Here is a 23,544-nt window from a genome sequence, read left to right on the forward strand (position 1 = left end):
TTCTATCTATCCTCTGAGACTGTTCTAGGGTTGACCAGCGATCTGTTAGAGTCGGCTCATGATGGTGCATCAATCAATCGCAATGTACCGAGGTCGACTTGTTGCAAGCTTAGGGTTGACTCTTAAGGTAGCTCAGGATAAAATTTTTAGTACTTGTGTGTGAGCTTCCACGGAATGTTCTTATGGCCTTTAGGAGTTCTACTTCTTGATGTGGAGCTTTAGATGGATGATCTTCTTTTGTAGCTGAAGGATTTGTTCTTTGCTTTCTGAAATTTATCACTTAAACTCAATGCAAATAAATTAGTCAACTTTTAACTAAACTATTTTGCATCATCAAAATCAACCTTATAGTGTTAATCTTACAGGATGGATTTTGATGATCACAAAAACAATTGAGTTAAATACGTACTCTAATGTTGTTGGCTTAAATTTGAAGGCTTAGACCTTTAGACAAAAGTTGCACTTACAACCTCCAAGAATCTAGAAGAATAAAATCCAAGATCTCTGAAAAATCTGTGAAAAAAACTTAATGAGTCGATCCACACATTTTTAAAGCTTAATGAAATACTCAACAGAGGAGTTGCTGCTGTGCTATCAAGATCTTCGACTACAGCCAATAATCATTTTTAAAGCTTCTGATCCATATTTATTATTTCGTTTATCATGAAGCTTTGTTTACATAGTTACAATATTTATTACATATTCCTTAAACTCTGCTGCAATAGTTTTATCTGCTCTAAAACTGATAAAGGTTCTTCTAAACCTTAATTGGAAGTTGTTGAATCCTGTAATTCAACAAGGATAAGGTTTTGGTTGGTGAACCTATGAAAACCGACTGGGTTGTTTGTAAACGAAAAAACAATCGTGTAAGGTATTGGTTGGTGAACCTATAAAAATTGACTGAATTGTTTGTGAACCCCAAAAACAAATGGGTTAAGGTTGTGGTTGGTGATCTTGTGAAAACCGACTGGGTTCGTTGTGATCCCAAAAAAATAGCGAGTTGGGTTGAGAGCTCGAAAAACAATCATACTGTAATCTGGGTAGTTATAGTAAAATTTTCAAAAATCTTGGAGAGTAGATGTAGGTGTGGGTTACACCGAACCACTTTAAATTCTCTGTGTCTGTGTGTGCTTTTCTCTTTACACTATTATACTTTAATCTCTGCTATTATTTCATTACTTAAAACACATTATATCTTTCAGATTAAAATTATTGTTTATCCGTTGCATTCTAGTTAAAGATTTTTAAAAATCCAATTCACCCTCCTCTTGGGCTGCATATCTGGGCAACAAGTAGTATCAGAGCTCAGTACTCAAACCCCATCTTTGATCTAACCATCAAAAGTTAAAAGATCATGGCAGCACCATTAGGAACATCTATTGCCGAGGGGTAATTTACAAACAGGCCACCACTCTTTAATGGCACAGATTACACATATTGGAAAGCACACATACGCATGCTCATCCAAGCACTTGACTATGATCTACGGAACATCATAGTTAATGGGCCACATACACCCACGAAAATTGTTGATAGTGTCTCACTGCCCAAACCTGAAGGAGAATGGGATGATCATGATAAGAAAATGGCTCAGCTGAATGCAAAAGCCATGAATGTGTTGTATTGTTCATTAGATGCCAATGAATTCAATCGCATATCCATCTGCATGTCTATGCTGGAAGTCACATACAAAGGCACTAACTAAGTCAAAAAATCTAAAATCAACATGTTAGTCCATAAATATGAACTATTCAAAATGGAACCCAGTGAATCTATATCTGAAATATTTACCAGATTCACTGATATTATTAATGGTTTGAAAAGTCTTGGCAGATCGTATACTAACAGTGATCTTGTTCGTAAAATTCTCAGATCACTTCCAAGAGCTTGGGAAGCAAAGGTCACTGCCATCCAAGAAGCCAAGGACCTCAACGCACTCCTGCTGGAAGAACTCTTGGGCTTACTGATGACTCACGAACTCTCCATGAAACAGAGCCTAGAAGAGGATGAATCCAAGAAGCGCAGAACAATTGCTGTAAAGTCAACTCAAACTGAAAAGAAGAGCGATCGTTCTGGTTCTGAAGACAGTGAGGAAATGGCCTTGATCACAAGGAGATTTAGAAAGTTTTTCAGAAAGAAGACATCTGGATTCAAGAAAACGCCAGTGAACAGGAGTCGGCTCGTGACATCTGGAGTCGACTCGCCAAAAGTAGGAGACGACTCGCGTCCTTCAGGTGTCGACTCGACCTCAGTATATCAGAAACTGACTTTCTGTCTTTTGTCATCGGAGTCGACTCATCCACAGCTGGAGTCGACTCGGCATCAGAAGCTTTGAAAACTCGATATCTGACTTGTTCCTCGGAGTTGACTCGTCGTCAACAGGAGTCTACTCGACCTCAGTGCCGCAGAATACACTCTTCTATCTTTCTTGTCAGAGTCGACTCGTCCATAACTGGAGTCGACTCGGTATCAGTTGGCTTGAAAGCGGGTTTTCTTTTTTTTTTCCGCAGGAGTCGACTCGGCATCAGTTGGAGACGATTCGGCACTGTGCCTCTGAAAACACTTCTCTGTCTTTGCTCTACGAGTCGGCTCGGTATCAGGCGGAGTCGACTCATGCTCTGCACTCAGAAATTCTGCTCTCTGCCAATCCATCATGAGTCGACTCGCCCAAGCTGGGAGTCGGCTCAAAGGCGTGCCAAATAGCAGCCTTTGTGCTAGAGTCGACTCGAGAATCTTTAGAGTCGACTCGAGTGCAGGGCAAAAGATCAAAATGGTTCTAAACATTGCGAAGATCAAAATGGTTTCAAACATTGTAAAGACTAAGCTTAAAATTCATGAACCATTTTCCAAAGCATTCTAACCCATTTAATAATATATTCCTTGAAACACTCACTTGAATTTATTAGTATAATATGAAATATACTCTAATATTTTGGGCTCATCAAAATCAAATAGGGAAACAACAATCACTCAACACATTCAAATATTACAAAAGAAATGAGGTACGAACAAAAATAGTTCATTTCATCAATACTCAAATATTTGACTCCAAAATTGGTCAGCTCAAAATAGACTTCATGACGAGAGAAGAAGGTGAAGCTCACCATATTATACGGCCCAACAAAGAAGAAGACCCTGCACCAAGTCCTAGAAGATCAAGCACGGGAAGAATAAAAATTAGAAAGGTCCTAAGGCCAACACCTAGGCCCTTCGGGGAGGAAGCTTGATCGTGGCATCTTGGGGTGGAAGGCTAGAGACATTCCCTTCCTACTCCTATTTCTCCTCCATGCCATCGTAGCCTCTGAGGTTGGCCTCAGGAGAAAGCTTCACCACTTGATCCTTGCATTCCATGAAGCCCTGCAGGAACGAATCGACCATGCTCTCGGTGAGGTCGTACTGTTAGTTCGTTGAGGCCTTGTATTCCTTCACGGCTCGGAGGGCCTTCTTCTTGACTTTGGCAGCCTGCTATTTAGCCTCCTGTAGTCCCTTCTCTACCTCAGCAGCTTGGAGCTGAGGTATCTCTGCTCGATCTTCCATGGTTTCCAACCTACCTTCCATGGCCTTCAGCTTGGCTTCCAACTCGACCACCTTCTGATCGGCCTTGTGCAGCACAAGCTCAAGCCCTCCAACTCGGCGTCTGAGAGCCAAGTAGCTCTTGTGCATCAAATCCATTATATCAGTGTTTTGCAAACAAAGAAAAAGTCAGCATGATAAAAGAATCAAGCCTCTAAAAAATTGAAGGGCCATAGCTTGGAGATTACATAGACGTCTTGAACACCTTGTTGAAGGCATCCACTATGTTGTTCATGATCAGCTTAGCTCTATCTTTAGGGAGAAGGATCTCGTGGACTATTAGGCAACTCAAGAGTTCAACAACTTAGCATTGGTGACATTTATCAATCAAATAGGATTGAAAACCTCGGCTCTAGGTGCAACGGGCTGAGGAGAAGTAGATTGGAGTATTTCCACCTTGTCTTGCTCCCTGCCCAAGGGGTTTCGATTGTGGCCTGGACTTTTCAAGGAGCCGGAGTGACCAGAGTTGCAGGAGACGAAGCGACCTGAGCCTTCTTCGTGGAGGCAGCCACTGCACTCTTGTCAGTCGCCTTTCGCTGGGTACCAATGGCCTTCTTGAGCAAAGTTGGGCCCAAACCCATATCTACACAAAAGAAAAATAAGTCAGAAAGATCATATTGGCTGCAGCTCGTATAACAAAAGAAGAAATAAGGGTCATTAACCTGCGGATTGGCCGGGCTCAGGCTGACATTCACTGGCATTTGTTTGACAAGAGTTCCAGCACGGAAGGAATCTTGGCACGACACAGAGTCTCTAGTGCCTTGTACACATCGTTAGATAAGCTGTTGGACCTATTTTGAGCCTTTCTAAGGGCCCCAAATCCAGTAGAAACGCCAAAGATTACTCGGACAGCATGAAGAAGAAGTTGCCCTTCCAACCACAGACCAAGAAAGGACCACCCTTGATAGGAGCTCAACGGTGAGTTGGACACTGTACTGTAGAGTGCAAAAATATAGAAACCGAATTATGATCCACCATGAGTTGGGGACTAGCTGTGCCGGCACCTAGTAGTACCAGTCTAAAAGCTATACTACAAAGTGGTGAAGAGGAAACTTCAGTCCTGCCTTTAGAGTGTCCTTGTACGAACAGAGCTAGGTTGGAGGACAACTAGAGACTCTTTCGTTGGGCCCAGGCAAATTAAGGATGAAACTAAAAGGGATGAAATAACGCCTTTAGATTCTATCCAAGTCCCTCTAGTCCGAGATGGTTTCCTTAGCAGCCGGACTAGAGACTTTTGACGAGGCCGCCTTTGAGCTAGTAGATGATGAACCCGAGGATGAGCTAGAGCTAGATGACCAGCTCCCAAACGAACTACTCATTGTGAGTCGCACGAGCCAAGGCAAATGAAAGTATAAATGAGCAAAAGAGTCCTAAAGAAGAAGGAACAAAGCTGGAAAAGTCAACAGCAAGCAGCTACAAAGCGACCAAGATACAAAGCAATCGAGCTATTGAGCGACCTGAACAAAGACTCTAGAACTCTCCAAATGAGGCGAAGGTGCTAAGACCTACACCGGCCCATTGCATAGAACCCTGAACGGCTTAGATCTACAACCTTAATCGATTTCCCAACCTGGAAAGCTAACACATGTCATGCCAACATCAACCATAGAGCATTTACAAGGCATTTTGGGAATGCAGAAGGCTGTAGTGCTCCATTCAGGAACTTCCAACCGAAAATTTAATGCCCGCATCGAGGGTCTTCTTGGTCAAACCGCACGATCTGACTTAATTCTTCTCAAATCAGCTCATAATTGGACAATTCGGCTACTTTGTCTGAGTCGGGGAAATTAGCTCGGCCTTGAAAATGAAAGGCAAGTTACAAGGGGGAATCCACCAGCCACCTTGTTAGATCATGAGACGCGGTTACAGCTTCCTGCTGTCAAGGAACGCAGATAAGAGTGGACGGTTACAGCTCGTCCACTGATCTCAATGCCAGAGTGTAACGAAATCCGCCCTCATAACGGTATTTTGTCTAGCTCTAACTTGAATACATCCTGCCAAGTCAAAAGAGCACGGATGCAACTTATCAAAGTAATCTGACTACATGCCTCATTTCCCAGCTTATACTTCAAATCTTCTTTTTGATACTATTTCGTCAAAGCTCAGCCTAACTCAAGCATCATACCAGCGGACGTCCTCTAGTTTGCAAGCTCCACCAGGTTCGGTTTGGACGACAATACATAGGTACTAAAAAAAAAAAAAACACAAAAACACCTCGAACATCTCATTGAGTCGGATTTTGACTTTATTTAACTGGCATGGATAAATAAGAGAGAAGAGCGCGCACGCATAGGAAGAGAATCCAGGATTGGTAACTTAGGAAGTAGGGCTACTTTTGGTCAAGGAGGTGAAATTGACCTGGATCCCCAGCAGCTGCGTCCCGACCTCCGCCGTGAAGGTATCGTAGCGGAGGAAGAGCTCCACCAGCATTAGCCGCCCCACCAGCACCACCAGGTCCTTCCCCGCGCACTGCTTGTTCCACACCGACGTGCTCTCCGTCTCCGGCCCATTGGACCACACCACATACTTGAGAAGCTTCTTCCCCTCCTTCCCGACGAACCGGTCCGCCACGAACTCCCCGGCGTTGGCGAATACCCTCTCGTCCCTCGTCGCCAGGGGCTGGTACCCGAAGAGCATCTCCCCCCTCTTCACCTGGTAGGCCGCATCGTGGCTCTCGATGATCAGGTCCTTCTTGGCCTTGCCGTACTGGAACTTCACGGGCGGGTCCATCCTCAGGGCCTCGTACACCACCGACTTCGTCAGCTCCATCTCCTCCACTGCCGACAGCGTCACCTTCCCTCCCGCTGCCGCCACAGCCGACCGGATCTCCTGGGCCAGCCGGGCGTGGAGACTGGGATCGGCTGTGGCCAGCCACCGGAGTATCCCCGGGAGCATCACCTTCATGCCGCCGTAGCTGTTGAACACGGTGGCGAAGAGGAGGTTGTGGCATGCCTCCCCCTTGGACAGCCCGAGCGTCACGGCGGCGTCGAGCACCGGCTTGGCGGCGGTGCTGAAGTACTCATAGAGGGCCTTGTAGTCGGATTTGGCGAGGCAAGGGGGCAGGGGAAAGGTGTGGAGGAAGACTTCCTCGACGATCTTGGGGAGGCCGACGGACGTGAGAGGGGCGAGCTGGAAGAGGAGCCACTTGGTGGCCTTGGCGGGGCCCGTGGTGCCGAGGCCGGAGGCGGAGGGCAGGACGCCGAAGTAGGCCTCGCCGATGAACTCGAAGGAGGTGTCATCGTTGAGCTTGTTGAAGTCGGCCTTGCCGTAGGCGTCGATCTGGGCCTCCATGGTTTCGAAGAGGGTGGCGAAGTTGGTGCGGAAGGCCGGGATGACATGGGACTTGCGGGAGGCCAGGAGGTTGAAGAGGAGCTGCTTGACCTTGGCGTGGTTGGGCTCGGAGGGATCGAGGTAGGAGCAGACGCGGAAGCCGCCGGTGAGGGCGGTGGAGGGCATGTAGGTCCCCGTGAAGACGTTCTTCTTCTCGACCTTGGACACGTCGAAGAGGACCTGGAAGCTCTTGGCGTCGAGGACGGCCACGACTTTGGGGTCGGAGGCCATGAAGGGGCCCGGAGGCACGTTGAGGCGGACGACAGTGGAGCCGTACTTGTCGACCCGGGATTGGAAGTAAGCGTCCTGGCCCTGGAAGTAGTAAAAGTCGAGGCGGTCCCGTATCGGGGAGATGAAGGGGATGCCGTAGCTCCCGGGGATGCTCTTGATGGGGAGCTTCGAAGGTGCTTCCTTCTCCATCTCCCGCTCCACCGGCGTGGTGGTTTCGACGGCTGGCAGAATCTTAGTAGCCATGGAGGAAGCTAGAACTTGTTCTCCGGTAGTAGTCGAGCTACTGGCCAGGCCGAGCCGAATCAGCCGATCGAGATCTCTTCCTGATTTGTTATTTGGATGAGTTATTGGACGAAGCGGTGTATATATAGAAAAGTTTAACGTGCAGAGGCTTGTATCCAATACAAGCCACCCACGGGCCACGGGAACCACGACGCTTGTCTTAAGCAAAAAAAAAGAAAAACCACGACGCTTCTATCATGGAAGAACCAGCTTGCAAACGGCAAGTGGCCGGGTCCATGTGCGGAGTGCGGAGAATCCGCCGCCCACGGGAACCACGAGGGATTTTTTATTCAATCGATAAGCAGGGCTCCTCTTTGGGACAGGCATACAGAGACTTGTATGCGCTTGCTACAACCTGCTGTTGGACGGGAGATCCCATTCGGCCTTTGTATCTGCTCCACGAATCAAGTTTGTGAGGTTTCCGTGTTTGTTTTCCTTAGATTGTTTATTGTACATGATAGGCTATCGTTTACCATTGGAGGTAAGGTACTCCTATTTAAGGTGGAAGAGTTGTCAAGACTTTTAAACGTGGAAAGTTCCAGTCGGTGGTAGGTACCGGATGGGCCAGCAACTTTGCTTTTAGGAAACAAGAGGAACGTGAGAGTTCGGTGACGTCCCATCGAGGGAGAGGTACTCGTTTTGTGAGCATTTTTAGAGAAAAAGTTGGGAGTAGAAGAAGGCCTAATGAGTAGAATAGTGGGTTGACGTCCCATGGTACGTTGTACTAATTTGAATCAAACGATGATGTAAGAGCATCTTCATTATACGTAGAGTATTGGATCTAGTTTTTTTTTTTTTTTTTTTTTTTTTTTTTTGCTTAAGAAAAGGAGGTAGGGGGGAGGGACAAGCCCACCCCGCGTAGCAACCCCAACCGGGCCCCGCCTCCGCCAGGACTATGTTCGATTCGGGCAGAATGGCCGTTTGGTATAGGCCCAGCGCACCAGAACCCAGCCATATATTACTCATACCCTCCCCACCCGTGACCCCGGCTCGGTTACCCCTCTGGGCTCCGGCTCGAGAACCACGTGTGAGTACGTCACACCTGGCACCACCAAGGCTACCAGCCGACCAGTAGCACTTCTAGACCCCGTGTTCAGGCTAGGGGCATCCGGTCCCCACATTTAATCGACGCCCGCGCGTTTCGAACCTGAAACCACTTGGTTAGAAGCCGAGCTCCGTTCCAACTGAGCTACCGCCTTGGCGGCTTGGATCTAGTTTCTTGGACATATGGATTGAGTGCTCTTTTTAGACGTACACCATATTACATGAGGTTCAAAGAGTTCTAATATCAATCATGTTGACCCCAATTAAATCATGGAAGGAGCGTGAAGATGTAGCCCAACCATGAAGCGCCAAATCACCATGAGTTGTGTCTATTACTGAGCCATGAGTCCAACATTAAGTGACAAGTCTATTACTAGCTAAGGAGCCTAGGTCTCACTAGAACTTCAAGCATATAGAGTGGCGATATCATCTGATACGCGACTACCTCGAAAAAAAATAAAGGTGCAGAGAGTAGACTCTACGGATAACATGGCAGACCTATTCACTAAGCAGCTGAGTTAACAGAAAACAGAAACACATCTTGAGAAGATGAGGCTTAGATATATATCTGATTGGTTTTGGTGCAAGTGGGAGATTGTTAGAAGTATGCCCTAGAAGCCAATTTGGGAGATGCATTGTAATTGTTTTGAGACATAAATTTGTACTTGACCTTTTTATTAATTAATAAAATTGAACATTCTGTTCATTCATGTTATTATGTGTCTATGAATCGTCCAAGGAATTAATAAGATGATGACACATACTCTCAAGAGTTGAGAATTTGAGACATGTGTCATTAGGTGATTAATTCCTGAATTGTTCATGGACATAATAACAAGAATGAGCAGAATGCCCAATTTTATTAATTAATAAAAAGGTCAAGTACAAATTTATGTCCCAGAACAATTATAATGCGTCTGCCAAATTGGCTTCTAGGGCATACTTCTAACAGCACATGCATGTCAATTGGTTAGATCGTCTTCAACTCTTGATTCAATCTTGAATACACTTGATCCAATGGCGATCAACTTCTTGATCCATCTCTAATCAACTCTTGATTTTGATCTGCTCAATTCGTGCTTGTAGAGGTACCCATCGATCAACTATTGACGTGCAAACACATCACAGATTACATCCCAGAATGATGAGTAATTGATTAATCCCTAACTTGGTTTTGATGTACCAAAACATTTTGAGTGTATTTTTTGTTGGACTAACAGCTTTAAACAAGTATCTTCAGGATAACGATGCTACAACTTCAAAAGAATAACTTAGAAATAGTTCATGGATCTTAGAGTCAAGCTTTGGAACCACTCAAGCACTTTTCAGAGTTCGAGTCGACTCCCAGGAAGTTCGAGTCGACTCCGGCACAAGCATAGAATATTGGCATACCTTCGAGCCGTCTCCACAAAGCGCGAGTCGACTCTCTTAGAAAGATAGAAAAAGGTATTTTCGGTCGCAAAGCACGAGTCGACTCGAGTCAAGCGCAAGCCGTCTCCCATTCTTCAGACATAGCACGAGACGACTTCCGGCAGTTACGAGACGACTCTCTCAGGTAGACAGAAAGTGTATTTCGAGTCGCAAAGCGTGAGTCGACTAGAGTCAAGCGCGAGTCGTCTCCTATCCACGGACAAAGCACGAGTCGCCTCTTCACTAGTTCGGGACGACTCTCTCAGACGAAGACAGAAAACTTATTTTCGGCGGACGAAGTTGTGAGACGACTCCCAAACCACGCGAGCCGACTCCAACGAAAAGTTGATCGATAACCCGACAGAAGGATTCCCAGCAAGAGCCGACTCCAGACTCATACAAGACGTCTCCCACTTTAGTCGAGCCGACTCATGAATGGGTGAGCCATCTCCAGCTTCAATGGAGCTTTTTGTCAGAAATGACAAGCACAACAGAACGGCTAGTTTTTGGGTATAACGGGTAGTTTTTTCAAAACTAAGCTATAAAAAGACCCATTCAGAATGAACAAAAAAAAGAAAACGAAAAATCCAAACAAAGTGAAAAAGCAAATCAGTTTGAAACAAGGGCTCAAAGGATATTCAAAGGAAAATCGGAGAAAGCAAGTCTTCATCGAGAATCCATTCTTTCTCCACACCAGAGCCATAATAGAGGAATCCTTTATTGCTCTTTGATCTGGAAAAGGATTCAGAAGAAAAGAAGCACCGTCTCGATCGGCTGAAATCATCTGAGAAGCTTCTTTTCCCTTATTCATTTAAAACTACTTTTATCTGCTTTTCTAGAAGCTTGTACTTAAACATTTATTCTCATACTTGGGTGATTGATTCAATCAAGGAATTGAATTAGAAGGGTTTAGGTTGCAGTTGGTAATCCGGAAAAACCAACTGGGTTGGATTGTGAGCCCGTGAAAACAGTCGGATTGGTTCTAGTTGGTGAGCCTGTGAAAACCAACTGAGTTCGTTGTGATCTAGTGGAAACAACAAGTTAGGTTGTGAGCTTGTAAAATAACCGTGCTGTAATTCTTGGATTATAGTGAAAATCTCAAGTGGAACTTGGGGAGTGGACGTAGGAGCAAGGATAGCTCCGAACCACTATGAATCCTGTGTCTTTGTGCTTTGTTTTTCTATTGTCTCATTGTCTTCATATTGTTAACTAAAACTTTAGATTAAACACAAATTGAATTTCCATATTTTTAATTAAGCCCCAATTCACCCTCCCTCTTGGGCTGCCTACTGGGCAACAAGTGGTATCAGAGCATGTGCTCTTTAGTGACAGTGTCTAAGTCCCTTCTAGAGTAAAAGATTCAATGGCAACCCATTTTGGATTAATTTCAAATGAAGAACAGTCAACCAATAGGCCATCCTTGTTCAATGAAACAAACTATACCTATTGGAAGGCAAGAATGAGAATATTCATTCAAGCCCAAGACTATGATATTTGGAGCATTATTATAAATGGACCTCACATTCCCACACATATTATTGATAACACATTAATTCCCAAACTCGAAGAGGACTAGGATGAAAATGATAGGAAAAAGGCACAACTAAATGTCAGGGCTATGAATGTGCTTTATTGTGCCTTAGATGCAAATGAATTCAATCGAGTATCAACATATAATTCCGCTAAGGAGATTTGGGATAGACTTGAAATCACTCATGAAAGCACAAATCAAGTCAAGGAATCAAAAATTAACATGTTAGTGCATAAATACGAACTGTTTAAAATGGAACCTTCTGAAAAAATTACTTCCATGTTTACTAGATTTACTGATATTATTAATCGACTGAAAAATCTTGAAAAAATGTACCCTAACAGTGATCTTCTCAGAAAAATTCTTCGCTCGCAACCACGTTCTTGGGAAGCCAAAATGATGACAATACAAGAAGCCAAGAACCTCAACATCCTTCCTCTAGAAGAACTTCTTGGGTCACTGATGACACATGAACTCACCATGAACCAACATCTTGAGGATGAGGATCAGAAGAGAAAAGGAATAGCATTTAAAGCTTCTACCCAAAAAGAATATAATGAGAGTAGTGATGAAGGAGAAGATGAGAATGAGGATGATGATATTGCCCTCCTTGCAAAAAAATTCAGTTAGTTTATAAGTAGAAGGAAGATGAACTTCAAAAGATATCCGATATTAAAAGGTGAGATGGAAAAGGATAAGGAGAAAGAGAAAGATCCCTTAGTGTGTTATGAGTGTAAGAGATCCGGACATTTTAGGCTAGATTGTCCGCTCTTAAAGAAATTGCAAAAGAAAAAGAAAAAGGCATTTGTTGCAATGTGGAGAGATAGTGATAAATCTTCATCAGAAGAAGAACCCCAAGAAGTAGCCAACATTTGCTTTATGGCTCAAGATAATCAGGTATGTCTTGCAGCCAACCAAGCTAAAAAGAATTGGTACCTCGATAGTGGCTGCTCAAGACACATGACTGGTGATAAAGATAAATTCTTCACCCTCGAGTCGAAAGAAGGAGGAGTGGTAACCATCGGGGATAATAGTCAAGGTCAAATTGATCGGTTCTTTCAATTTTAAAAATAAACCACGTAATAGCACGTATCCTGTAGAATAGTGATTACGGATGTCGGTCTACAGGGATTGAAGAATAAGTTATTTTTCTTTTAAAAATAAATCAAGAAGAAGGATTTGCTAACTTGATTTAACTAAATTAAACTATGAGTGCGAATTGAAATTTATCAGAGTAAATAGATCTAGGATTTGGGATCCACCACATAGCATTGCATCGAGGACTGTGTTCTTAATTTTTGTCTTTTGGAGAGGCATGCAATTTGGTTACAAACTTTTTAAAATAAAATCATAAAGAGTGTTAGGAAGATCCATCTTCGGTGTAGCATGAAGTGTCTACCTAAGTATGTTAATCTAGGATGCAGCACACTTCATCTTCCTAGGCATGGATCATCTTAGACTACTTTAGCAAACATGATTAGTAACTAGCATGCTCAAAGTTTAAATATCATAAAGGAATATTTCATTGAAAATAAAAATTTAAACAAGCTCCAAAATAATAAAAAAGTAAGAACTACAATTGCCCTGAGACATTGCTAGGGCTTCATCCAATCCTAGATTGGACGTTTAGCCGCGCATGGCTTCCGGACAACCTCCCATCTTCAAGTGAAAGTCTTCCCCTCCCATTCTTCCCAAAATATCACAAAATATTCTCTTCCCCCCCCTTCTTTCTTTTTTTATTTCTTTTCTCTCGTTCTTCACTATGAAACAGAGCCTCCCTTGTTTCTATCGAACCGAGCTCTCTCCTTGCCACCCAACACCCCCGGTTGCTTGGTTCTTCCTCCTTTTATAGATCCCGAAGACCCAGTGATGGATCCCCAGCGAGGAGGAGGGCGTGATGCTGGGAATGGATCCGGCGAAGCTTGATTTCTGTTGCACGCGAGATCGCTGGAGAAGGGCGTGATGCTGGGAATGATCTCGGGCTTGATTGCAGAGGCTGGTGAATGCGGAAGGGAGAAGAGATAGAGGCAGGGTCATCCAGGATTTGGGGATCTTGAATCTGAACGGTGAGATCGTCGGTGGATGCGGCTGGAACGGGCTGATGGCGCTGGTGCTGGATTTCGGCTACTGGGAGTGGATCGTTGATTGCAGGCGGCTGGGATCGCAGAGGAGTGGTCGCTAGCGGAACACCCGAGGATGAAGACGATGCTGCAGCTGCTTGGATGCGAAAGACGCCCGGCTGATTCCCTCGTAGGTAAATCTGGCACGCGGCTGATACGAAGTCCCGTTGTTTTGAAGCGAGGGTGGAGGATCGGGCTGATTCGAAGGGCTTTCTGGGCGCGGTGATTCCGTGAATAGGAGCGGAATCGCTGGACTGCCGGGATCTTGGATGCATCACGGAGAGAATCGAAGTGGAGGATCGTACGCAGGAGGATTAGGAGGAGACGAGGATGTTGGGATCGACTGGGAGGAATTCCTTTGAACACGTGGGGGAGGATGCGGAAAGGATGATCATGCAGCTTGTTCCAAAATAGGGGAGGAGAAAGGAAAATAATGTGGAAGATGAATATGGGAATGAGGGAGGTTATGTGAATTTTTTATTATTTATATTTCTTCTTCTTTTTTTAGAAAAGTGATTGGGGTCCACTCGGGTAGGTTGGAAGGGCTTTGTTCTGAATCTAAAATAAAGGAAGTTTGGACACGTGGAGAAAATGGGAGAGGCCTCTATTTTGCTAGGTTGGGAAGCTTGGTGCACACGGGGAAATATGACATGGACAAAGGAATGGATAGCTTCATGCACATTCGGGAGAAAGTAGTCCACACATGAAATAGATTGGGACTAGTTCGTGAATGGGATGACTCGACCTGCACACACATTAGACTAAATCAATATAGAAAATTAAACCAAACTTGAATTACCTCTAATAATTTATTAAAATGCAATGACAAGGAAAAACACATTTTCTTCTGCTAATATTTAAAATATGTGCATAACAATAATAATAAGTGCTATGTAAAATAGATAAATTTGTATATTATTTAGCACTTATCACACCCCCAAACCTATATTTTGCTAGTCCTCGAGCAAAATAGAAGAGAAATTAACTTACTTTCGTAGGAATCGCGATTGCATTTACCATATGCAATAAGGCTTTAAATCCCTAGGTTACCCTAGTGGACGAGTTATAGTCTCGTGAGGGTTTTCAGTGAAGATACCCACAAACTTCAATATTAAAATAAATCATTTATGATTTTTTTATATTATATATATATATTTTATCGATTATCTATGAAGTAAAAATCAAATTCCAAATGCATACTAGCTAAGAATTTCAAAAACTCTTTTTTTTTTATTATTAAAAATCTAATTTAAGATACATAAATGATAAGAATTTCAAAGCACGCACGGTTTTATCTACTACGTCAGCCTAACTCCTAGATCAAAATGCAATTCAAGTTGAGGTCATTAAATTTCCGTTAGGGAGTTGTAAGACTTATTTATACTGGAGTGCTCGGTGAAATCTGGACTGTACACAAGCTAAGGGTTCGGATCTCCAAAATATTGCTAAGACTAGTATTTCCAAAGATTGGTCGAAAGGGACCTACTTACTGATTCAAAATCATCTTATCTGCAGAATTTCGAAAGTTGTGGATGTTTACTTTAGTACCTCATGGAATTTATCTATAATATTCCAGTTTACTCGAATTTCTACAACGACGGCTTTCACACTATTGTCTTTTACAAGATCAATACAAAGTTTTTTTTTTAATAAAGGATGTATAAATTGTGCACTTTTACTCTTGTGGTGATTTCTCCGTGTAACGAGCAATCAGTCAACAACTCTCACACCAGTTGGCACAAGGTGTCGGGCATCAAGACTCCCCTACGGACTTATGCTCGGAGTCCTTATCACAAGCCCACCTGATCTTTGACAATAGGTAACCCTCTTCGATGTTCCTAACTAAATCCTAAATCCATTTTTATTGATGATTTTTTTTTGGATTAGATAAGTATAATTCATCAGGGTCCAAGGTTGCTACTATACTATCAACATAATGTCGAGCCTAGACCTTAGAAGGGTCGGCCAGTGTGTAGTGAAATTCCAAAGTATTATTTAGCTTACAACTTCCTAAGAGAGACTTAATAAAAAGAACTTAAATTTGTATTACTTCCGACTAGTCATTGGGCTTTTTAGATTTTATATACCTTGTGTATTTATCATTCTCGCATTAATGTATAGAAATTAGGTAAAAAAATATATTTATTTTTATTATTATTATTTATTATGTATTTATTATATATTTATTATATTTTTTTTTAATTTATCAAAATGAAAATGAACACTTTTTTTTTTGAATGAAAATCAAGATGAAGACTCCCAAACCTAAACCTGACATTGTGAAGTGAGAACGAATGCAAGAGATGCAAACAAAACAAAAGTGCTTTAAAAATACTTAAAAATACCCCCAAACCTAAATCTAACATTGTCCTCAATGTTAAAGAAATCTAAGAGAATTGGGTTGCCTCCCAACAAGCGCTAAGTTTATTGTCTTCAGCCGACACAGTGGATCCTTAATTATTTTGATAAACAGGGTTCGTCAAATTAAGGGATTCGATCAATGGCCCGTCGGCAACACAGTCCACATAAGGTTTTAACCTTTGGCCATTGACTTTTAAAATATGTCCACCATTGAGGTGTTGGATCTCTACTGCACCATAAGGAGAAACATTTTTCATTATGAATGGTCCATCCCACCTAGAGCGAAGTTTACCCGGAAAGAGTCGCAACTTGGAATTGAATAGCCAAACCTTTTAACCAGGTTCGAAGGATTTACGGTTAATATTTTTATCATGAAAGGCCTTAGTCCTTGCTTTATAAATTTTAGCATTTTCATAGGCCTCATTGCGCAACTCTTCAAGTTCACTTAGTTGGAGTTTTCGGTTAGGACCAGCTGCTGCCATGTCTAAGTTAAACTTTTTGATAGCCTAGAAAGCTCTATGTTCAAGTTCTACCGGTAAGTGACAAGCTTTTCCAAAAACTAATCGGTAGGGGGACATGCCAATAGGAGTTTTGTAGGCAGTACGGTAGGCCCAGAGTGCATCATTTATCCTTTGAGACCAATTTTTCCTATCGGGACGTACCGTTTTCTCTAAGATGTGTTTTAATTTTCTATTGGATACTTCGACTTGTCTACTCGTTTGGGGATGGTATGGGGTAGCAACTTTGCGGGTGATGTTATATTTGCGAGCCAAAGCCTCGAAAGATCGGTTGCAAAAATGAGATTCCCCATCACTGATGATGGCTCGGGATGTGCCAAAACGACAAAAGATGTTTTCATGTAAAAATTTAACCACAACCTTGTGGTCATTAGTTTTAGTTGCGACAGCTTCTACCCATTTTGGAACATAATCAACCCCTACCAGAATGTATTCGAAACCAAAAGATGGTAGGAAAGGGCCCATAAAGTCAATACCCCAGACATCAAATATTTCTACAATTAAAATAGAATTGAGAGGCATCATATCTCTACGGGAGATGGTACCCATCCGTTGGCACCGTTCACAAGTTTGGTAAAAGTTATGGGCATCTTTGAAAAGTGTGGGCCAATAAAATCCACTCTGTAAAACTTTTGCTGCAGTTTTTCTATCCCAAAATGTCCCCTACAAGCTTGTGAATGGCAGAATGAAAGAATACACTGAAATTCACATTCGGGGACACATCGACGGATGACTTGATCGGGACAATACTTGAATAGATCGGGATCATCCCAATAATAGAACTTTACTTGTGAAAAGAATCGGTTCTTGTCTTGAGTTGACCAATCATCAGGAATTCGTCCTATGGCAAGGTAATTTACTATGTTTGCAAACCATGGCGTTTTTATTCTTTGTACCTCAAATAATTGTTCATTCGAAAACGAATTGTGTAAGGGTGAGGTATTTTTAGAGGGCTCAAGAAGAATCCTAGATAAGTGGTCCGCTACGATATTTGCAGTTCCTTTCTTATCACGAATTTCTAGGTCAAATTCTTGTAGTAAAAGAATCCATCGAATCAAACGGGATTTGGTGTCTTTCTTTGCAAGAAGGTGTCGAAGGGCAGCATGATCAGTGAATACGGTAACCTTGGATCCTAATTGGTAAGATCGAAACTTGTCTAGTACAAATACTACAGCTAGTAACTCTTTTTCAGTGGTGGTGTAGTTCAATTGTGCATCTGAGAGTGCTTTACTGGCGTAGTAGATGACATGAGGTACCTTCTCTAGCCGTTGCCCTAAAACTGCCCCAATGGCATAGTCGGATGCATCACATATTAGTTCAAATGGAAGGGTCCAATTAGGGGGCCGTATGATAGGTACAGTGGTCAATTTCGAGCGAAGATTTTCAAATACCTCCTCGCATGCTTTATCAAAGGCAAAAGGAGTATCCTTGGCAAGAAGATTGCAGAAGGGTTTGGAAATCTTACTGAAGTTCTGAATGAAGCGACGGTAAAAACCAGCATGGCCAAGGAATGATCGGATTTGTTTCACAGTTTTGGTTGGAGGGAGATTGGAAATAAGATCGACTTTAGCTTTATCTACTTCAATGCCCCTCTTGGACACGACGTGTCCTAAAACTATGCCTTCTTGAACCATGAAATGGCTCTTTTTCCAACTTAATACTAGGTTGGTCTTCTTACATCTTTTCAAAACTAAGGTCAAATTGTCCAGACAATCGTCAAAAGATAGGCCAAAAACTGAGAAATCATCAATGAACACTTCTAGAAAGTTTTCCACCATATCTGAAAAAATGGCCATCATGCATCGTTGAAAAGTTGCGGGTGCATTGCATAGTCCAAAAGGCATCCTCCTATATACAAATGTCCCAAATGTCCCGTGGTTGTGCGTGTTTGTATCAATTCTCCTTCCGTATTTTCAACCACAGTGATACCTGATTTCTTGGGTACCACTTGTGTCGGACTCACCCACTTACTATTAGAAATTGGATAAATAATTTTGGCATCTAATAACTTCACCACTTCTTTCTTGACTACCTCCTTCATGTTAGGATTGAGTCTTCTTTGCATTTTTCGGGTGGGCTTTGCATCATCTTCGAGATGAATTCGATGCATGCAAATAGAGGGGTCAACCCCTTTCAAATCGGCTACAGACCATCCTATGGCATGTTTATTCTCTTCTAGCACCCTTAAAAGTTTACCCTCCTGTTCAATAGATAAGTTGTCTACGATGATTACAGGGAGACTATCTTCTGGTCCTAAAAAGGCATACTTAAGATTTGTCGGAAGTGGCTTCAACTCAAGTTTAGGTGGAGAATCAATGGAAGGACAAAGTGGTGTGCTAGCAATGGGGGAAAGGGGTTCAGGTCGGATCTTCCAAGAAAGGGAACTCATAGGAGATTGATTGTCGAGTAAGTGATAAGTACTGAATAATTTATAATTTAGTTATATTTTTATAGCACTTATCAATGTTCTTAAACTAATAAATACATACTTTACCATGAAATTGAATAAATATTGAAATAAATTTAAAATATGGTAAGAGGTAAATAATTCTTTTCTCAAAACAGACTCTGAACTTGTCTCTCTCCTGGTTGTAATCTTTCATGAAAACATATAAGGAGGAGATTGTGTTGACCCGGTTTAGTAACCTGATGGAGTTGTAATCAAGCTAAGGCTATGATTAAATAGGTTTTGGTCCTGATTAGATAATTATTCTTGTATGAGGAAAAAGGTTTGATTAACTCTTTTTATTAAGTCACGGTCCTGCTTTTAGCCTTGTTGAGTCCGGTCTGAAGCTGTTTAGCAAGAATTAAATTTAAACGACATTGGGCTTGAGAACAAGTTCAAGAAAATCAACAATCATAACCCACCTCAAATCCAAAGCCAATTCCTAAACCAATCCCATTCCTTTCCCGCGACCACTATTCAAGCAATCCAACGGTTCAGAAACTCCCATCTCCGCATCACGTTTCCAAACTAAGCAAAATAGAGGAAACCCTTGTTTTAAATTCATTTATGCCCATTTTCACGTCAAAATAAAGCAAGAAAAACAACTTTTCCCAAAATTACTGAAAACAGTGTTCCGAGATGACACTGTTCATATGAACAGTGGTCCGTGAAAACACTGTTCAAATGAACAGTGTTACGAAGACCAAAACCCATCTCACTATTCATCTTCTTCCTCCCGTAATCATCACGGCCATTCGTCTTCATCCAGGATCCAGCTCCTCCGCCATCAGCCCATTCCAGCGCATCCCCTCCTCCCCCAAACTTCCAAAATAGCGCATCCCCTCCGGCCATCCTTCCATTTCGAACACAGCCGCGGCGTCCCAGATTTTAGCTCCCTGTAATCATCGCGACCAGATCAGCAGAGATCGTGTCGGCACGCCTCACAGCTTCCGCGATCACCGTGCGTGTCATCCAGCAATGTCTCTAGCCAGCCGGACGACTCCCGCATTAGGCATCCGCCTGCATCCCTGCCTCCTCACAGCTGCCATTCCGAGTGAGATCCAAGATTCAGCGCATCCAGCTCCTTCCCTTTCATCCCCACGCCCAAAATCGGGGAAGATTCGATTTTATTCGATGCTGAACCGGCGCCCGGGGAGATTAAAAGGAGGAGGGTGGCCATTGGGGAGGGGAGCTCGGTTCGAAAGAAAACCGGGGAGACCCCCTGTTTCGGTGAAAAGAAGAAGAAAGCCGAGAGGGAAGAAGAGAAAAAGAAAAAAAAAAGAGAGAGAAAGGAGGGGGAAAGAGAATAGTTTTGGATATTTTGGGAATAATGGAAGGTGGTCAATTTCATTTGAAGATGGGAGGTTGTCCGGAAGCCATGCTCGGCTAAACGTCTAGTCTAGGGCTGGATGAAGCCCTAGCGATGTATCAGGGCATTGTAGTTCTTACTCTTTTAATGTTTTTGGAGCTTGTTTAAATTCTAATTTTTAATGAAATATTCCTTTATGATATTTAAACTTTGAGCATGCTAGTTACTATTCATGTTTGCTAAAGTAGTCTAAAATGATCCATGCCTAGGAAGATGAGGTGTGCTGCACCCTAGATTAGCATACTTAGGTAGACACTTCATGCTACACCGAAGATGGATCTTCCTAACACTCTTTATGCTTTTATTTTAAAAGGATTTTAGCCAATTTGTATGCCTCTCCAAAGGATAAAAATTAAGAACACAGTCCCTAATGCAATGCTACGCGGTGGATTCCAAACCCTAGATCTATCTACTTTGATAAATTTCAATTCGTACTCATAGATTAATTTAGTTAAATCAAGTTAGCAAATCTTTCTTCTTGATTTATTTTTAAAAGAAAAATAACTTATTCTTTAATCCCTGTGGACCGACACCCGTAATCACTATCCTACAGGATACGTGCTATTGCGTGGTTTATTTTCAAATTGAAAGAACCGATCAATTTTGGCGCCGTTGCCGGGGATTGCTTACATAGTTATTTTCCTATCATTAAAAAAATTAGTTAAAAAAACTTTTTAAAAAATATATATATATAAAAAAATTATTTTCTATTATTGTTACTTTTCTTATCTCCTTTTTCTCTTCTACTAATTTTTTTTCATTTTTTTTTTGGTCTTATTTGATCAGGAATCGAAGAAAAAATCTGGGATGATCAGAAAGAGAATAGCTGGAAAAGGAATGCTGTAAAGGTTTGCCTAAAAAAATTAAATTGCTGGAAAAATTCCTTTTGGTAACCTCTACACATTTCTTATTTAAATTAATTATTAGCTTGAAATTTTGTGGTGATTGTTTGATTTTAATTGCAGCAAAAGTGTGAATGCATGCTTGATACACATACACAAATTAATCCGCACATAGTAAGGGCAATCACCCCAACAAGATAAGAGCCGGATTTCATCGCCGGATTCTTGCCCAACTTAGGTGAACTCAATCTCACATAGTGTCCCTTTAATTAAAATTAATTCGACATTGGCTCCTAGGGACATCCGAGCTCAATAGGACGAAGATCACCGAAAATTGCACCAATTTTGCTCTGTGGCTTAGTTGATGTCTAGGCAAGCTTTGTCCCTATAAGGGAGACAGTTCATCTGTTCGAGGCAAGTGGGTTTTAAGTGGGACCTTTGCGAACGCATCGTGACCCCTCCACTTACCTGGGAGCTTACCTGGTTAAATCAGTTCATTAGACCGGATTGGAGGCTTAGGTGCCCTCTTCAAACTAGTTAGGAGCTGTCTAGTGATTTTGGAACAAATACAAGGATTGATGTGTTTATCTTTTATTGCATGCTTGACTGATCAAGTACTAGTGTATGCAAGGGAGTCGTTCTAGAGTACGTGACCTATTACCTTTTGATCCTGAAATAGAACGGACCCTTAGAAATATTCGAGCTGAGATCAGAACATTAGAATCATCCCCACCTCCTGAGATGGCTGAAGAACAACCCAAACTCCTGAGGGAGTACTTTACTCCCACCATTTACACTTCCCCATCTTGCATTCGATTACCTGAGGTAGCAGCGGTACAATATGAAATAAAGTCTAGTGTGATCCAAATGCTCCCATCTTTTTATGGGCTCACCAATGAAGACCCATATAAATACCTAAATGAATTCCTTGAGATTTGCACCACTGTCAAGATTCAGAACTTCACTGATGATGCTCTGAAACTTAGATTATTCCCCTTCTCCCTTAAAGATAGAGCCAAACAATGGTTGAATTCTTTAGAAGCTAACTCGATTTGTTCTTGGGATCAAATGTAACAAGAATTCTTTAAAAAATACTTTCCCATAGGAAGAACGAACTAGTTTAGACGTGCCATTACAAGTTTCTCCCAAACTGAGGAAGAAGAATTTCATGAAACTTGGGAGAGATTTCGGGACCTAATCCGTAAATGCCCACATCATCAAATACCTAAATGGCAGCTAGTGCAATGTTTCTATGACGGATTGACTGAACGAAACCATCAGATGATTGATGCCGCATGCGGGGGGACATTCATGCTTCGAAATGAGCATAAAGCATGGCAATTATTTGAAAATCTAAATGAAAACTCCCTCCACCATGCTTCCTGTTCTCGTCAAGCACCCCTGAGTTATCAAAGAAAAGGGACCATTTGTGAAATAAGTCATTCTATGGACCTGTCTAGCAAGGTAGATGCATTGTCCCATAAGATTGACCAACTGATGATAGGTGGGCATTACATGAACTCTTCCCAAGCACAAGTGTGTACTATCTGTTTTAGCCCATCCCACCCTATTCATGAGTGCCCTTCAGCGCCTCAATTCTCCGAACTCGTGCAAGAACACATCAATGCTGCTCAAACACAGCCTAGACTGGGTACTGATCCATTTTTCAATACATATAACCCGGGATGGCGAAATCATCCAAACTTTTTTTGGAAGCAGCAAGCTTCGAACACAGCCCAACCCTATTCCCAAAATTTTCAAAATCCTCAAAATTTTCAAATCCCACAAAATATTCAAATCCCACAAAATATTCATCCCTACCGTCCCTCGATTCAATTTCAACACACTCCTCCTCCACCCCAAAGAAACACAGCTTTTGAGGAGAAAGTGTTGAACGTCCTTCAAGGTTTGGAAACCATTACACAATTGGTGCACTCTCACACGTAATCCATCGCCAAGCTAGAATCCCAAATGGGGCAACTAGCTAATGCATTGAACAAGCGAGAGGAAGGAAAGCTTCCAAGCCAACCACTAAGTAATCCTAGGGGACAATACATGGCTCGAGAAAATTAATTAAATGCAATTCATCATGAACAAGCCAATGTTTTGACTACCCTAAGGAGTGGACGTGTAGTAGACAATAAGATTGGGGAGGACAACAATAAGGAAGGTGAAGAAGAGGATAGAAATGTGTCAAATGAAAATCTAAAATCTTCTTCTTCTTCTTCAGCTAGTCCACCTTCTGCCAAAACTCACATCCCAAAGGCCCCATTTCTTGAAGCTCTTAATTCACCCTCTCCCTTTGGCAAAAAGGAAACTTCACTAGAGGAAATGATGGAGGTTTTCAAACAAGTGAAAATCAACCTTCCGCTTCTTGATGCTATTAGACAAGTTCCCTCCTATGCCAAATTTCTCAAAGACCTTTGTACACAAAAGCGAAAATCTAGGACACATGTGCCTAAAAAGGTCTTCCTAACTGAGCAAGTG

The 23,544-nt window shown here is 42.3% G+C and overlaps 1 protein-coding gene and 1 non-coding gene across 2 annotated transcripts; both read right to left on the minus strand.

Annotated features, from left to right (window-relative positions):
- Positions 1–4,952: 4,952 nt before the first annotated feature.
- On the minus strand, positions 4,953–7,479 carry LOC103698112 (allene oxide synthase 2-like). The gene has a single exon (XM_008780085.4). The coding sequence runs from the start codon at positions 7,375–7,377 to the stop codon at positions 5,890–5,892; it is 1,488 nt and encodes a 495-aa protein (XP_008778307.1). The 5' UTR covers positions 7,378–7,479; the 3' UTR covers positions 4,953–5,889.
- A 14,695-nt stretch (positions 7,480–22,174) lies between these two features.
- LOC120106029 lies at positions 22,175–22,280 on the minus strand. Its single transcript, XR_005508262.1, has one exon. It is a non-coding gene; the product is annotated as a small nucleolar RNA R71 (small nucleolar RNA).
- Between the last annotated feature and the right edge of the window lie 1,264 nt (positions 22,281–23,544).

The sequence above is a fragment of the Phoenix dactylifera genome, unplaced genomic scaffold (genome assembly GCF_009389715.1).
Source record: "Phoenix dactylifera cultivar Barhee BC4 unplaced genomic scaffold, palm_55x_up_171113_PBpolish2nd_filt_p 000434F, whole genome shotgun sequence".
NCBI classification, from domain to species: Eukaryota; Viridiplantae; Streptophyta; class Magnoliopsida; order Arecales; family Arecaceae; genus Phoenix; species Phoenix dactylifera.

Excerpts from the sequence above, each read along its gene's own strand:
- LOC103698112 (XM_008780085.4), bottom strand. The coding sequence starts at position 7,377 with ATGGCTACTAAGATTCTGCCAGCCGTCGAAACCACCACGCCGGTGGAG.